At 46.5% G+C, this 17,265-nt stretch overlaps 1 protein-coding gene across 3 annotated transcripts in view; it reads left to right on the top strand.

The window, feature by feature from the left end:
- LOC144754057 (saoe class I histocompatibility antigen, A alpha chain-like) overlaps positions 1-17,265 on the top strand; it is a 1,371,606-nt gene that overhangs the window by 161,339 nt on the left and 1,193,002 nt on the right. For all 3 annotated transcript variants that reach the window (XR_013594642.1, XM_078641570.1, XM_078641571.1), the window contains exon 4: positions 6,308-6,577. Coding sequence is in view for 2 of the 3 variants with exons in the window: in XM_078641570.1 (XP_078497696.1) it covers positions 6,308-6,577 (270 nt within the window). In the remaining variant the exon portion in view is untranslated. The remainder of the gene's footprint in view (positions 1-6,307; positions 6,578-17,265) is intronic.

Raw genomic sequence — 17,265 nt, 5'->3', positions numbered from 1 at the left:
GTTTAGTAGGAGATATATTGATGATCAAATCACTTTCCGTCCGCTCCGTAAGGCCTTTCCTGCCTCTTCCTCTTCTTGTTTTGCATTTTCTGTTGCTGTTGATGACTGTTGCGTAGGCGGTCGGTCTTGATTTTGTACCAGTGACAAAAAAGGCACGCTTGCACTGCTTGTGGATTGTTCTGCTATTTCTAATGTTACTGATGTTCCCTCTGTGGAGACACAAACCGGTCCCCGTCGTATTGAAGTTTCTTTGTCCGTGACTACACTCTCTTCAGATGAATGTGTTGTTAATGTCAATTTTTTGGGAATGAATTGTCGTCGGGCATAGATGTCAGCCCAAGTATAAACTTCGTTTAGCTTGTAATCTATAGTGTCCCGTTTATACTTGCGCAATTTCCCCTCCTGCAATTCCTTTTCATACTTATCAAGTTTCTGATTGATCCCTTCTAAATTAATTTTCCAAGTATCTACTTCCAATCTCATTTCCAGTTCTGTTTTTAAATTAAAGATTTCCTCCTCAAGCTCTTGAATTGTCTTTGCTAATTCCTCGATGATAAACTGCCAATCCCTGGCAAAACATAAAAGAGATATTTTTGATCTTCTCAATTCGGCAAATCCTGCCGCCATGTTTGTGACAGAAACATGGCTTAGCAATACCTCTGGTCCTGACATTGCTATGGCTCTTCCTAATAACTACACCTATCTGGGGAGAAATCGTGTGCTCAAGGAGGGTGGAGGTATAGCGATAATTTTTAAAAGAGAGTGTTCTTCTAAATGGGAGGACTTGGATTTTCCAAATTGCGAGGCTGGCCTTTTAAAACTTTCTCTCACCCCGCATTATACTTTGACTGGAACCCTGATTTACCGCCCCCCGGGTTCAGCCAATACATGGGCTTCGTCTTTTCCCGAGCTCATTGCCCCTCTTATTCTACAAGCCACTAACTTTTTAGTAGTAGGTGACCTAAATATTCATTTCAATCTCGCATCCTGTCCCATTAGTATGCGCTTACTTCAGGACTTAGCTGCCCTGGACCTTCACCTACACAACTCCGGCCCCACCCATAAAGCCGGTAATTTATTGGATCCCATAATCTCAAACCTTGACTGCATCACTCATCAATCCTCTTCTCCTGTTATTTGGTCTGACCACTTTATTGTCAATTTTTCTATTAGGTTACCAGCTCACAATAATTCCTCTAGCTCTCACCCTCATAAAGCTAGTAGGAATTGGAAACGTTTGGATATAAACAAACTAAATTTCTGCCTCGACAACTCTAAACCAACGTTTCCTATTATCTCTACCAAGGAGTTATCTGTGGTCAATTCCTGGCTAAATACAGCCTTAGATTCGTGTCTTCCCACCCAGAGGAATAAGTCACAGCTCCATCATCCACCAGCCCCTTGGTTTAATGACTCTTTGCGTCAGGAAAAATCCAGTTGCAAGAAACTGGAGCGCATATGGCGTTCTGACTATTGCACACTTAAGAAATCAAACTATAAGGCTGCCCTCCAGGCTTACCACTCGGCCTGTGACACTGCCAGAGCTAATCATGCAAACAGCACTATACTTAAGGCCCAACATAGACCTAAGGCTCTGTTTAAATTAGTAAAAGATCTTTCTGGCATGTCCTCTGCACCAAAAGACCCTTCTTTGGATACTTCCCAATGCAATGTTCTGGCTGAATTCTTTTTGGATAAAATCGACAAAATCTATGCTATCCTGGACGCCACTCCCAATGTTCCTACTATCCCTGAGCCCGTACTTCCTACCCCCTGCTGCACTGTTGCTGATGATGGTATTCATACTACCACCCCAATTCATTCTTGGGAGTCGATATCTCTCCCGCTCCTCCATAAATATTACATAAAATCGGGATCACCTCTGACCCTCTGCCCCCTCAAATAATGGGCACCTTGGACCCAGACCTGCTTCAGATCATTTTAGACATGCTGAATGCCTCACCCCAATGAATGGAAACACGCGATGGTGGTTCCATTGCTAAAGAAGGCCAATGCAGATTCTAATAACCCTTCTAATTTTCGTCCTATTTCTCTCCTTTCCTGTTATTCTAAAATTCTTGAAAAACATGTGAACTCTCTTATCACCTCTTATGTAGAATCTTCTCACCTCCTTCACTGCTCTCAGTCTGGGTTCAGGGCTGGCTTCTCCACGGAGACTACGCTTCTTGGTGTGTCTGAGACCATCAGGAAACAGGTGGACAATGGGGAGACTGTGGCACTCATCTTACTTGATTTGAGTGCCGCATTTGACACCGTCTCCCACTCCATCCTATTGTCCACCTTGCAATCCGTGGGGATTGATGGCGCAGCCCTGGCCTGGATTGCTAGTTTTCTCTCTAATCGCACTTTTCAAGTCTTTTCCTCTACTTCTGTTTCTTCTATCTATTCTTCCCCTCACGGTGTTCCCCAAGGGTCGATTCTTAGTCCCCTCTTCTTCAATCTTTATGTGAGACCGCTTGCTTTCTTGGCAGAGCAAGCGGGTCTCACAATATATTCCTATGCTGACGACACTCAAATCGTCTACTCACTTTCTACCAAAAATCAATCGCCTACATCTTCCTTGCAGTCTGGCTTGGAACAGATCTCCAACTGGATGCAGAGACATAAACTAAAACTCAATGGGGACAAAACGGAGCTGCTCCTATTCGGTCCCAATACATCTTTGTGGGGCCCACAACATTGGCCACGACAGATGGGCCCGTTACCTACCCCTTCAGATTCAGCCCGTAATCTAGGGGTTCTGCTTGACAACCAGTTGTCACTGAAGCAACATGTTGTAAAGGTCTCTGCCACCTGTACCACCATCATCAGGTGGCTTAGAAAAATCACATGGATGCTTCCAGTGGATACCCTGAGAACCGTGGTCCAAGCCCTTGTCATCTCACGGATGGACTACGGGAACATACTACTTCTGGGCGCCTGTAAGGAGGTATTAAAGAAATTTCAGGTGGTTCAGAACATGGCTGTGCGCCTGATATGTAACTTACCTGCTAGGTCTTCGGCCTCAACCCATCTGCGCAAACTGCATTGGCTACGAATTGAGAGCCGTATCAAATTCAAAGCCCTTTGCATGATGCACCGTATTAAAATGGATAAAGCCCCGAAATATCTATCTTCCTTGGTCCAGCAGTATGTTCCCTCCCGTACCTTAAGATCTTCTACTCAAAACAAGTTTCAAATTCCACGGGTCAAGCGAGCCAAAATGGGTGGACGCTCGTTTGCCTTACAGGCTCCTTCCTTATGGAACTCTATGCCCCAATTTTTGCGCTCGGAAGTCTGCTATATGATATTCCGTAAAGGTATCAAGACCTGGCTTTTTAACATGTAACTGCCATGCCCATGGTTTTTACACTGGCTCATCTTCCGTTTGCTCTAGCGCCGGGAAACCTCCGGGTAGCTGCGCGCTCAATAAATGTAATTATAATTATAATAATAATAATAATAATAATAAGCAAAATGAGGTCTAATGAACACTTATTCAAGATGCTGTACCATTTTTCCATGAACTTTGCATTCAGATTAAAGCGAAATAACATCGGCTTGATCGCTAGTCTCAGTCCCCTTGGTATTCTCTTAGCTTTATGGTATTGTATCAATGTCGATGCGTGCATCCTTTGATTTAGTTGTCGTTGCGTCAGGTATTCCAATTGTTTCAGCTGCTTCCACCCACAATGTGTGCTTCGTCTGCAGGTCCCAGGCTTGCGTATGGCTTCATAGGGGGTGGTCTGTTGTGTGCTATGTGTCCTTCCTCTTGCCCCCTGTGTATATTGCACCATCCAATTATCATTAGAAACACAGATTACGGCTCAGGAGTGTTTATCCATCCCGAGTAAGAAGCGTTCTTGACACGAAGGATATTGATCAGACTGACACTACCTTACAGCAATTTACAGATGCCATGAAGGCTATTTTGCCATTTTGGGGCCCCATGCATAATAGCCGTAGTAAACGTAGACTCGAGAGGATTGTAGAAGGAGTTATCAACATCACAGCTGGAATACTGACTAACATTACAGCTGAGTTTCGGGCTTCGAGACTCGTTGCCCTTCAAAACCAGATGGTATTAGACGTCATCCTTGCTGATCGGGGTAGGGCCTGCCACGTCATCGGTAGTAGTTGCTGTGTGTACATACCGGATCACTCTCCAAATGTCTATGAGGCAATATAAAAGTTACACAGACTAGCATCTGACATCCACTAGGAGAATGGCATGTGGTCCCTTTCTGGGTGGTTTTGGGGTCTTATAGCAACATGGGGCTGTAAAATACTCTTATTCTTAGTAGCTTTTGCAGGTGTTGTATTCACCTGTTGTCTGGGCATCAATTGCCTTCTTGCCTTTTGTACTTACTACATGCAAAAGTTAACGCCAAAGCCCGGAGTTCAAGAGTAAAAAGCTAAGCCCTCCTTCATGATGGTACAAGCTGTTCAAGATTTGATGTCCATTGATGAAGGCATTTTTTAATATTGATATGTGCAATGTCTAATATTGCTGATGATTGTAGCTCCCTGATTCTCCTCCATTAGAATTGTAAAGACCCTAACTTGATACCAACAATAGAAAGTTAGCAATGAATGCTAAAAGGAGGGTCTGTTAGAATCGAATGTGCCATTGCCCATGACATATACTGTGTTATGTTAGCATTTATGTAGCTATTTTATATCGATCACTATTGCAAATGTGTGTGACCAGCCTTTGTTATACATTGTGCAGGCTAAAGTTAGGATCCGAGACACCATTTTCCTTTCTGTAGCCGCCATGTTACGCTGTATGCGAAGCCCAGCCTCTGTGCCCCCTGCTCTCTGCTTGTCTCAGCAGAAGCTGCTGTTCGGAACGTTTCCATATCTCCCTCAAGGTTGGAACCCAGATGCACGAAAAGAATAGTTTATTCAGCTTTGCATACCTATCTCTGGGCATAGTTATGCTCCCACACGGGAGAAAGCTGAGACCAAGTAAGACGGCCTTGGGAGCCTGATAATGTGTAACCGTTCTGCAGGTGGTAGCTCATCTCTCAGAGACTTCTTTGTTCAGTATTCTGCCCAAGCTGTATTTTTCCATCAGGGGTGTTGCAGCCAGATCCATTCTTATGCTGGGCCCCAGAACTCTGATTTCTCCCCACTTTAAGAACCTTCACTGGTTGCCCATTCACCATAGAATCCAGTTTAAGTCACTGACACTGGCTGTCAGTGACTGCTGTAACAGTAGGCAACTGTGCGCTTCCACAGCAATTCTTCTATTTCTGCGTCTATAATAAAAACCAAATAAAAAATAAAGCAACACCACTTCAGCATGATTATGGATCATTTTTGATTGAATTGAATTTTTTAAATGATATACATACTGTTGTATTACCTTGCTGTGTGCTTAGTTTTGTGTAGATTTGAGTCTACCCGTGCATCGCTGCACTCGCTCTCTGAGCTGTCCGTTGCACGGCGGCAGCCTTAGATCCTTATCCTCCCTGCTCGCTGGCCTTCGCTCTTGTTGAGGGCCACCTTCTTAAAGGGAAGCGTTACTAATGAAGGTGCTGCTCGCTTAATGGGGTATGCTCCTGCCCAAGCAGGGGAAAAACAACCCTGACTGGAATAAAACCCTGACTGAAATTGTCTAGCCAAAGTTTCTTGGCTGAGGGCTCCGTAGAGCTCATGTGTAGAGTGGTTGGCTTCTTGGCAATGGTAATATTTACCTGACCCTTGGTATTACTGCTACCTTGACATCCTTAGAGAATTTAAGATGTGATGTCTGTACTGCAAGATGGGAACTTGGACGGAAGGGGGGTCCTCTTGAATTTAACAACTTATTGACTCGAAGGGAAGTTTTGAGCAACAATAGAATCTTAAGTTTTTTGTGTCAATTGATTTTTGGATGAGAACTGAACTGGATGTCAAAGGTGACACAGTATCACTCGCAAGTTTGTCATCTTCACGCAGCTCTACCCCGGCATCATCTTGTTTCACCTCCCATCAAGCCTATGCAGGTGAGCCCCAACATCAATAACCTTCTTTGGCTCTTTCATTGAGCTCCTGTAGCACCCACAGTTTTTATAGGACAGATCTACCAATGTAGGTAAGTCTGTGATCTGAGATTGCTGTGGTGAGGCTTCTCCTACCGGCCCCTCTACCCAGGTTCCTCCTCTGTGGAGGGACTCATGGCGTCCCGGAAGTGTGTGAAGGGGGTAGTCAAAGCATGTGCTGAAGAAAGGTTTTACTGATAAGTAATTGCAAATAGCGTACTGGGTAAATCCTAATGTTATGATTGTTGTGTAATTGCAGTTATTGCATTTCCTTCTAGTTGCCCCTCAAACAATAGTTACACGACGAAAGAATGGCGGTCGCACCTTTCTGACCGGCTATGCGTATGGATTTTATCCCAGAGACATTGAGGTGAAATGGGTCAGAAATGGTGTAGAGATGCCCTTGGAGTCGATGGACATCCTACCAAACCCTGACGGAACCTACCAGGTGCGGACAACAGTGAAAGTTCAGGAAGGAGATGATGAGAAAATGTACAGATATGAGGTGTATCACAGCAGCCTGCCGGACACTGTGACTGTGATGTATGGTAAGTGCACTTTGGTCTGTAGCGGTTGATTCTGATGGTGGTGAACGTATTCACTTTGTACTTTGTGTTGTTCACAGAACTTTAGGGGAAATGTGTGATTTTAGCCATATTGTGAGGCTTGCAGAGAATTCTGGTTAGGAATACCTACAGTGATGCATGCAAATAATACCACCCTGGACCCCGTGGGTGCCTAGATTTGAGAAGTGACTGGGTTGAATAGGGTTTCCTGGTTGCCAGCTGACCCCGAGCCCAAGTAGTGCAGCCATTCAGCATAGCAAGTGACCGAGCTCGTCACATTGTCAACAGGGCTATCTGGCATGGCACTCTTCAGGAGGGAGATGGAGTAAGTATGCAATAAATGTGGCTGTATCGACACACTCACACTCTTTATCACACTCACTTACTCTTACACTCTTACAAGAAAACGGCCATACTGGAACAGGTAGTAAAGTAGTTTTAGAAATCATAGCTATAGAGACCGTACCACCGTAATGAAGAACACATGAGTGCACTCTGTATACTTCCTTCTAGTACACCAACGTGAGATCTTTATAAAACAAAGCTATAAAGACCATACCACTGTGACAAAGAACACATGAGTGCACTTTGTATACTTCCTCCCAGTATACCAACGTGGGATCTTTAAAAAACAAACCTATAGAGACCGCACCGCCATCACAAAGAACACCTGAGTGTACTCTGTATCCTGCCTCTTACTACCTCAAGGTGAGATCTTTAGAAATCAAAGCTATAGAGACCGTACCACCGTCATAAAGAACACCGGAGTGTACTCTGTATACGGCCTCCAAGTATCCTAACGTGAGATCTTTAAAAAACAAAGCTATAAAGACCGTACCACCATCACAACAAACACAGGAGTGTACTTTGTATACTGCCTCCTAGTATACCAATGTGAGATCTTTAGAAAATAAAGTTATAGAGACCGTACCACTGTCACAAAGAACACTGGAGTATACTCTGTATAAGGCCTCCAAGTATACTAACGTGAGATCTTTAAAAAACAAAGCTATAAAGACCGTACCACCATCACAACAAACACAGGAGTGTATTTGTATACTTCCTGCTAGTATACCACTGTGAAATCTTTAGAAAACAAAGCTATAGAGACTGTACCACCATCACAAAGAACACAGACGTTTACTCTGTATTCTTCTTGCTAGTATAGCAATGTGAGAGCTTTAGAAATCAAAGCTATAGAGACTGTACCACCATCATAAAGAACTCAGGAGTTTACTCTGTATACTGCCTCCTAGTACACCAATGTGAGATTTTAAAAAAACAAAGCTATTTGGACATGATTGTTGTGTAGTTCCTAGGACCCCCCAGGACCTGTGCATTTTGGATGACCTAAACTGAGGGCTTGGTTTGCAGACAGACGCTAGACATCTTGAAACGATGAGTCAGCCGTTAAACCAGCTAGCTCTTCAGTGCCACTACCACCCCCCTGTATCTTACAGTGGTGTTCGTAGTTTCTGGCAACCACCGAACATGACAACCCTGATTCTTCAGGTATCGTGGAAAACAGTACGTTATCTTTTCGCTCAGTCACTCCTGCTGATTTTGTCTCAGAGCACACATAGAATGATGACTAGAAAGGTTTGTAAAAAAATATTTATTGGCTCAGCATCAGTCTAGAGTGAAACATATTAGCTGCGACAATCAAAAGATAGGAGCAGACAAATGTGATCGCTAGTACCCATATTGTAAATAGCAAATACATTTCTATCATATTGCAAATATCATGAATATAATCAGAGTATATAAAACATTAGCATTAGCGTACTCCTACGATGCTTTGCCTACTTAGCTTGGATGTGTAGGTGTAACATGTATATATAAGTGTTAGAGGTATCCCAATAGATCTCAGTAGAGTCTACTGTAACCTAATGTAGCCAAGAATTCCCCGGGGAAGTGCTAGCCCCTCACCTGATGGTTCTGAATAAAGGACCCCATCTCTGCGTCTAGGATGGCATCCCGCAAGGGATGTCAGGTATCTGCGTGTCTGGAGGATCTTGCAGAGTCTCAGACCAGCCTAGAAGGAATTCTTCTCTGCCTGTCCATGGGGGAGTGAGGGTCTTTTATACTAAAGTGACAACTCAGGAGCCTTTGAGAATCGATATTGTTTTGAAAGCTTTCACTAATCCCTTGTTAATCCTTTTCTGAACAATGCGCTTATGTACAGCTGGCTGTTGCACATGGATGGAAACAATGGTGACCCTTGTACAGAATAAATCTGGTGTGTTGGAGGACATGTTCATGTAAGTTGGGTACAGGGATTGAGATAGGCTGCTATGAGCCCGTTGTCGAGAAGACAGAAGGAAGCTACTAGGTAAAAGGTCACCTTTATAGAACTGTTATGTCGTGTGGTTGGGACAAACTGTATGTAGCTTGTGTGTACATTGTTGGACTATCCGAAGGGACATGACACCCACTCCTCATCAAAAGGTCAACAAGGTCAGCTAGGTAATGCTAAAATAAATACTATATATAAAAGCATCATAAAAATTTTAATATTCAAAACATACTAAAGGCACTTTAAAAAGTCTTTAAAAATATTGTTCATAAAAGCAGAAAACATTGTTCCCTAAAAGTGTTCTAAAAAAGGTCCTTTATTTGTTTGTTATATACATAACTGCATAGTTTCTCTGAGCACCTTGAAAGTCACTATGCTCAGACAGAGCAGAAAAAGGAACGAGAAAAATAAAGTCAATTTGACCTTCATGTTGGAAGATGTTTAAAAACTCGCCAAACAGTTCCCCGCACAGCAGAGGCCAGATTGTTTAAGAGTACTGCACCATAGACTCAACAACACTGAACATTTCATCCGCAGGAGGCAAGCTCTCCAGCACCTCTGGTAAGTGAACAGAGGTGGTCATCTCTGGTTCCATCAGCAGCCACCGAGGAAGAATTAGGTGCCTGTGCACCCGAACCTGAAGCTTGTGCATCTGAGGCCGATGCCTGTACATCCGTGGTGGGTATGATCTCCTTTCCGACAGGAGCTGAAGTATCCTGTGGACGCTCAAGGTACGCCGTCATCAACATGGGAATACACTGTGGACAAATGTGCACATGAGCCCTTAAAGACGCCAGGAGCATGTCTATGTCCGGTGGCGTAGCCAATGGAAGTGTTAGACAGAGGTCTAACATGCGTTTGAGTCCGCAAAATAGGCAGCAGAAGACTGGTAGAATACAATCAAGCCAAGCCGTTCTGAATGACAGGAACCAATGTTCATTCAACTCTCGCAGTCGAGGTATGCCCATGAGGAACACTAAGCGCTCACGACAACGTCACTCCAGCAGTGTTCTCTCCATGTCCCTAGTGATGTTGGCATCCATTGCGTAGCAATAGAATTAAAACCAGGATGCCTGCCACAGAAAGAAGGAACAGAGGAAGCCCTCCAAAAACGCTTCCAAGTACGGAGTGTATGAATGATGGAATCACTCCGAACAATTTTTGAAAGGTGGTTAACTGGCCTGATCCTATGGTCCTAAATACATGTATTAGCCCACTCGTATCAGACATGTTAAAGATAGAATGCACCATTTTTCCGAAATGGAGCAGGAAGTTCGTCCGGACCAGCGCCTACATCTCTGCCAAAGACCTTGCAACCTGGAGATCAAAGATCTTGCGGTCTGAAGTTAAGGCCACATTTTGCTGAAACAGCAGGGCTTTCAGTCTGCTCAGAGAAACAAACCCTATGTTGGGAACATTCAGCAAAGGCCACAGTGGTTCCCCCTAACTGTGCTCGTCGGCGGAAACAATACTTGCTTACAACAAACAACCCTGAAGTTGACGGTCACTAGATAAGCAATGCTGGGTGTCATCCCACAGCAGCCTTGGTCATTCAGCATCAAGTAACTCCAGTTTGAAAGTAACTAAAAAAACAGTTAAATTATAGCAGCTGGGGTGCCTTGTAGGAGGCAGGACAGAATTGCTATGGACGAATTACACGCTCCATGCAATGATATTTCCTTACACACTAAAGACCCAATTAAGGCTTACCGCAGTTTGAACCACTCAAGAAAACCTCCTTGTCCTTATTCCTGCACCTATAAGTATACTGTAGCTCCCAGGTTTCTCGTATGTACCCTTTCCCTAACACAACATACCCACCTACTGGATAATATTTTAGACAGTACTGAAATCGGAAAGTCGCGATTGGCAGTGTGATATAGCTATGGATTAACCATTCTGTAGACAGGTACTCTGCTACAGTAAATGGTAATTTCCCCAATTTTCAATAAGCAGCATGGTGTACTTCACATCTCTCAGTGTCATGAACAGAGACCTGTTTCTCAGCTTGAAAGCTGAGAACAGATTTGTGTCTGTAATGTATCGCCATGGAACATGGCCCGAACGCAATAATTGAAGCGTCCAGCTGAGAAGCATTATAGAACGTAGCTGTGATTGTCCTTGTTGTAAAATAGACAAATCTTGCTCCATTATGTCGATAGCTGAGGACACAATGTTGCCCAATGAATAAGTACGAGATGACAGTGTAGTCATGCCTTTGTCTACCACAGCTAACGCCTTTTCTAAGTTAAGCCTATCTATTTCACGTAGTCTTTCAGCAGCTTTCTGTTGGGAGACCTTCCAAACCTCATTGTAGATGGTGTATAGAAAGCATTTACTACGTGGTTTCTTGGGACCTAACAAGAAATCCCTAAGGTCCATGTTTTCTGATCGAAGGGTTAAGTGTTGTTTCACCTGTGATAGTGTTGAGGTTTTTAACCAATCTAGGCACAACTTCCGACACTATAGGAAGTCACTACCACTGGGTCGTCTAAGCACACATAGTGTGGGTCAGGCCTATGGATACTAAACTCTTTGGTTGTACCCTTGAATCTTGAGTTGCACATGTTAGTGTCTGTAGGCCAAACCAGAATAACAACAACGGGAAGTCCCACCTAGTATCTGCTGTGTGGCAATGACTCGATGTATGAGTCAAGAGACCTTGTGTCTCAGAGTATCTAATAATTATCGCAGGAGTTATTAGGTTATAACAGAGGCAGTACATTACAATAGCAGTGCACCCATATATACATTTCGTGAGGGGAGTTCTATGTTAAACAAATATGAACAAATCTAAGTTTTTGTTAAAAATTGTAGTATTTTATTTATTAAAAACATATGAGCAATAACCTCGATTGACGAGAAAGAATACAATGTGCAATGTTACAGAATAAAAAATACATTAAAATTTCTTGATAACATCATAGAAAAACCAAAAAAAGTCGACGCGGCGTTTCGGTGCTTGCATGAAGATGTGACACCTTCTTCAGGACGGTTAATCTTTAAAAGAACAAATGTTGTTCAATTGAGAGATCACTCCATTTGGTTTCAGGGAGAGTGCTCTTATGGCTTCCACTTTGTATAAATAAAAAATGGCACCTGTTGTTAAAAATCAGGGCTTATCATGAAGCTGTATAGAGGATGGCCACCGTATCTTTTTCTTATTAGTTGTACAGTTGCCCAGTGCGGTTACCTCATTGGTCACCGTGTTTAAAACATGGGGACTTCTATCATCAGAGGGTCGGCGAGTAGTATTCTTTCTTTTTACTTTTTCGCCAGGAGGTATCTTTTATAAAGAGCAGTAGTCTTCTGCATGAAAATCGGCCTCCCTGCCTCCTCCGTCTTACAGCTTCCGGGTCCCGATTGACTTTTTTTGGTTTTTCTATGATGTTATCAAGAAATTTTAATGTATTTTTGCGGAGTCACCAAAGACCCACCGCCGCATTACGATGGCTGGTGGGTCTTGGTTTCTGTCCGCTGCTTTTCCGCCGCGGTCGGATTACAACCGCGGCGGAAAAGCTCTCATTTGGCTGGCAGTGTCTTATCAGACACCGCCAGCCAAATTAGGAAACATTAGTAAACATGCTTTTCCGCGGCGGTTTTTCCGCCGTGGAAAAGCATGTGTACTTTTGATTTTGGGGGCCCGTTGCGGGCCCCCAGGGTGTGGACGGGTGGGGGGTGCACATGGGGGGTACCTATGGTACCCCCAAGCATTTACATGCACAAAGCGGCAGGCACCGCGCGGTGCCTGCCGCTTTGTGCATGTAAATGTAAAACATGCACTTTTAACATTGCGGCGGGTGCTGCTTGAAGCAGCACCCGCCGCAATGTTAAATATCCAGGATGTGACCGCCAGGGTGGCGGTCACATCCTAATTTGCACGGAGGGACCGCCGCAGCCCATGCGGACGGTCCCTCCACCTCTGGGATGGCGGACGGACGCAAATCCGTCCGCCATCCTAATCGGCCCCAATGTGTGTGACATGCTTCATCATCGGGTCTGCTGCGACGCCCAGGCGTAGCCACGCACCGAGCGGGGCATAGGGAGGGGAAACAAATAATACAAAAAACAAAGTGCAACACAGGACTGAAAGTGACAACATTGTTCATAAACAAACACAAACAATCCAAGACTGGGTACAGTGATAGAACAAAAAATTGCAGTAGGGAATAGTGAGGTTAAAACTGGCTCCTGGATACCAAATTGTAACCGCGGGACCAGGTAAGGGCAGGAGACGTGTTTTTGTGATACTAGTTTTTAATTGATCATACAGAGCATCAGTACAGGTCTTGCGGACTGCGGCTCGTTGCGGCGATCTGCTTCTCTCTTTGCGGGTTTTCCTGATTACTCCTTCTTCTTTTCTTCTGACCGGGCTCCGCCTTCTAGGGGGCTCTGGAGGCTCTGTGCTGTCCACCCACGCCGACACCGATAGGGGAAAGGAAAAGAGAGGCAGGTATCAGTGCGGAGCAACAGGTACTTAAGTGGCAACACAGGGAAGGGGTAGTGAGGGACAACACACAGTGCAGTGAACCCCGGCGGGTACGTGAGGTTAAGTAAATGAGGAGGGCAGGTGCTCGTGAAATGTACCCGGGAGCTGTCCCTCAGGCTTCTCCCCCCCTTTCGGATAGCCGTCTGGCTCTTTTTGTGAACCACCCCAGGAAGCGGTTACGCACCTCTGTGAGCCGTACCCCTCCTGGCGTACGGCTGGGCGGCTCGTGGTGTTGGCCTCCAGGCGTTCCCTTTTCTTCCTCGGCTCTCTCGGCGGCTCCTCTCTTTGGCAATGTGCGGTCCGGGCTGCTCTCAGCGTTCAGCTCCCAGTTCCGATCCCGACTCGTCTTCTCTTCTCCGTCCGTGAGACTGGTCTCGCTGATCCACCTAAAACAGCTGTGCTGCTCACTCTCGCTGTCGTCGCGCCCTCCTCTCCTCTTCTCTTCTTCTCTGCTCTCCCGTCCTTCTCTGCTCCGCTCCTCCTCGCTGCTTCCCGCCACTCCGCTCTTCTCCACTCTGACCGCTCCTCCGGTGTATAGACACACCTGGTGTAGGGCGTTCTCCTCCTTTATCCAACTGCTGGGCCCCTCCTCCGCTGCACCTCCGGACTGGTTAAAGGGCCAGGCGTCTTCCTCATCACAGCTGTAGGAGTCGTGTCCGGTCCACTCGGAATACTGCGTGGGCTGTGAAGAGAAGAGGGGGGGGGTCATATTTGATCAGTTCGCGCCCTATGTCGGGGCGCGCAAGGGGGACCCCGTTACACACCTCCCCCACGGGACGCTTCCGATCGGGAAGCGGGTGGCGGGAGAGAAAGTCGGCCCCAGTGTTGTCCACCCCACGTTTGTGGCACACCCTGAATGAGTAAGGTTGCAACGCCAGGAACCAGCGCATGACTCTGGCGTTTTTGGATTTGTTAAGGGCCATCCAGGTAAGGGGGGCATGGTCCGTGTAGAGTGAGAAGGGCCGGCACTCGAGATAATAGGCCAGCTTCTCGACGGCCCAACGAATAGCCAGGCATTCCTTCTCCACAGTGGCGTATTTCAGTTCGCGGGGGAACAGTTTCCTGCTGACGAACAGGATCGGATGGTCCACCCCGTCGCTGTCCTCCTGTGACAGCACCGCTCCGATCCCATACTCGGACGCATCAGTGTGTAAGGAAAACGGACGCGTGAAATCTGGGGAGTTGAGAATCGGGGTGGACGTGATCCTCTTCTTTAACTCGGTGAACGAGTCCAACATGTCCGTAGTGGGATTTGATAGCGCGGCCTGTTTGAATGAAGTCTGTAGGGCCTCCGTGAGGGGGGCCGCTACCTGTGCAAAGTTAGGGATAAACCGTCTGTAATATCCTATCAGCCCCAAAAACGCTCGTAGTTCTTTTTTTGTGGTGGGAAAAGGTGCCTCTGAAATGGCCCTGACTTTCTCTGTCTGGGGCTCGATCATACCATGCCCCAGCACGTACCCCAGGTACTTTACTTTTTGGAAAGCCATCCTTGATTTCTTTGCATTAATCCTCAGTCCCGCTTGGTCTAGTGTTTCCAGCACTTGCTCTAAGTGTCCCAGGTGGGTCTTCCAGTCGGGGATGAACACCACGATGTCGTCCAGATATGCGGACGTGAATGACGACAGACCATGTAATACACTGTTCATGAGCCTCTGAAAGGTGGCGGGTGCACCGTGAAGGCCAAACGGTAGCACCGTGAATTCATAGTGACCCTCAGCGGTCGAGAAGGCTGTTTTATGCCGGTCCTCCTCCCTTAGAGGAACCTGCCAGTACCCTTTTGTGAGGTCGATTGTACTTATGTACTGCGCATCACCTAGCTTCTCTATGAGTTCGTCTATCCGAGGGATGGGATAGGCATCGAAACTGGAAACGGCGTTCAAGGCGCGGAAGTCCATACAGAATCTTCTGGTGCCATCAGGTTTGGGTATGAGGACGATCGGGCTTGACCAGTTACTACGAGAGGGGCGTATAACCCCGAGTTTTAACATGTCGGTCACCTCGCGTCGTATGTCTTGTCTCCTGGCCTCTGGGATCCGATAGGGACGTATCTTTATGATCTTCCCTGGATCCGTGTCTATTCTGTGTTCAGCCATTGTGGTTTTTCCCGGGAGGTCTGAAAACACCCGTTTTTGTTTCAGCAGGACTTCCATCAACTCATGTTTTTCCTCGTGCCTTAAGTCTTCGTTGATTACCAATTGGGGAATCGTGGTAAGGCTGTGATTCCTCTCCCCTTCTGCTAGGTGTACGGGCGTAGGGGGTTTCCCCAACCACTTCTTCAGCATGTTTATGTGGTAGACCTGCCTTTTCCTAGCGTTCATCTGTAGCCGGTAACTGGTGTTACCGATCTTTTCCATGACTTCGTACGGCCCACTCCACTCGGCCTTGAACTTTTGCGTGGAGGAGGGCAACAACACTAGTGCCCAATCCCCTTTCTCCATTGTCCTCCATTTCTTTCCTTTATCGTACAGACTCTTCTGTTTGTTCTGGTGTTTCTCTAGATTGGCGAACGCCAAGTCCCTTAGCTTTCCGAGTTTGGAGCGCAGGTTCCTGGCGTATTCCAGGGTGTTGGCGGTCTCTTCCGGGGTTTCGTTTTCCCATGCCTCCTTGGTCATATCTAACAGCGATCGGGGCTGTCGTCCATACAACATCTCAAAGGCAGAGACCCCCAAGCTGCTTTGTGTCTGTCCTCTGATGACATACAAGGCAAGGGGCAGTACCTGATCCCATTCATTACTGTTGACCTCCAGCATCTTTCTCAAGGTATTTTTCAGTGTGCGGTTGTACCGTTCCACTAAACCGTCCGTTTGCGGGTGGTACACAGCGGTCCTTATCTGGTGTATGTGCAACGCTTTACATACGTCACCCATGAGGCGTGACACAAAGGGGGTCCCCTGGTCGGTCAGTATTTCCTTTGGGAAACCCACACGTGCGAACAGTTCCAGCATCTTGTCTGCTACGTTTTTGGATGTGGTAGAGGTGAGGGGAAAAGCCTCAGGGAAACGGGTGGCATAGTCGACGATGACAAGGACATACGTGTATCCTTTCTTTGTTTTCGGTAGAGGCCCGAATAAGTCCATCCCTATCCGTTCAAACGGAACCCCAATGATGGGGAGGGGTTGCAAGGGTACTGCAGGGGGCCTTGTCATGTTTCGGGTTTGGCATATGTTACATTCTTGGCAATAGGTCAAGGCATCTTTGTATATCCCGGGCCAATAGAAACATTTCAGGAGATTCTGGGTTGTTTTTTCTGCCCCCGTGTGCCCGGCTACCAAATGGGCATGTGAAAAAAACATGACTTGTTCACGGAACGACACTGGGACCAACAACTGCTCGGGATCTTCTTTTCCTCCCTGACGGTACAACAGACCGTTTTTGATATAGAACCGGGGATACCGCAACGGTTCAGTGTCCTGGTTGTGGTGGGCCTTTTCCCAGGCGTTGAACAACGTGGCGTCGTTGGCCTGGGCGAATTGGAAACTGCGGTCCAAGGTCCAGGGATCAGAGGACGTTAAGGCTGTTACCGCTGCTGAGCTTCCCCTTGTCTCATTCTTCATCTTCGTCTTCCGCATGCTTTGCTCGAACATGGTCAGAAAGGCCGGATTGTCGGTTCCGATTATCAAGTCTTCGGGAAGAGTCGACAACACCCCGACGCGAACCCTTGAAGGGGGTCCTACCTGGGGTTCCAGCGGCAAGATAGCCACGGGATAGGGTTTCACGTCCCCGTGGACGCATCGTATGTACACCTGTTCCTGGGGGATGATTTGCTGGGGCCTTACATGGTGGGCCTGGACTACCGACTGACGACAACCAGAATCCAGGAGGGCCTGCACTGGGTTGCCATTAATCCTCATACTTACGCGGTATGCGTGACCCATCTCCGCTGAG

Source organism: Lissotriton helveticus, chromosome 5_1, assembly GCF_964261635.1.
Source record: "Lissotriton helveticus chromosome 5_1, aLisHel1.1, whole genome shotgun sequence".
In the NCBI taxonomy this organism is placed as follows: domain Eukaryota; kingdom Metazoa; phylum Chordata; class Amphibia; order Caudata; family Salamandridae; genus Lissotriton; species Lissotriton helveticus.
The sequence above is the reverse complement of the archived record's forward strand: the minus strand, read 5'-3'. Positions and strand labels throughout refer to the sequence as shown.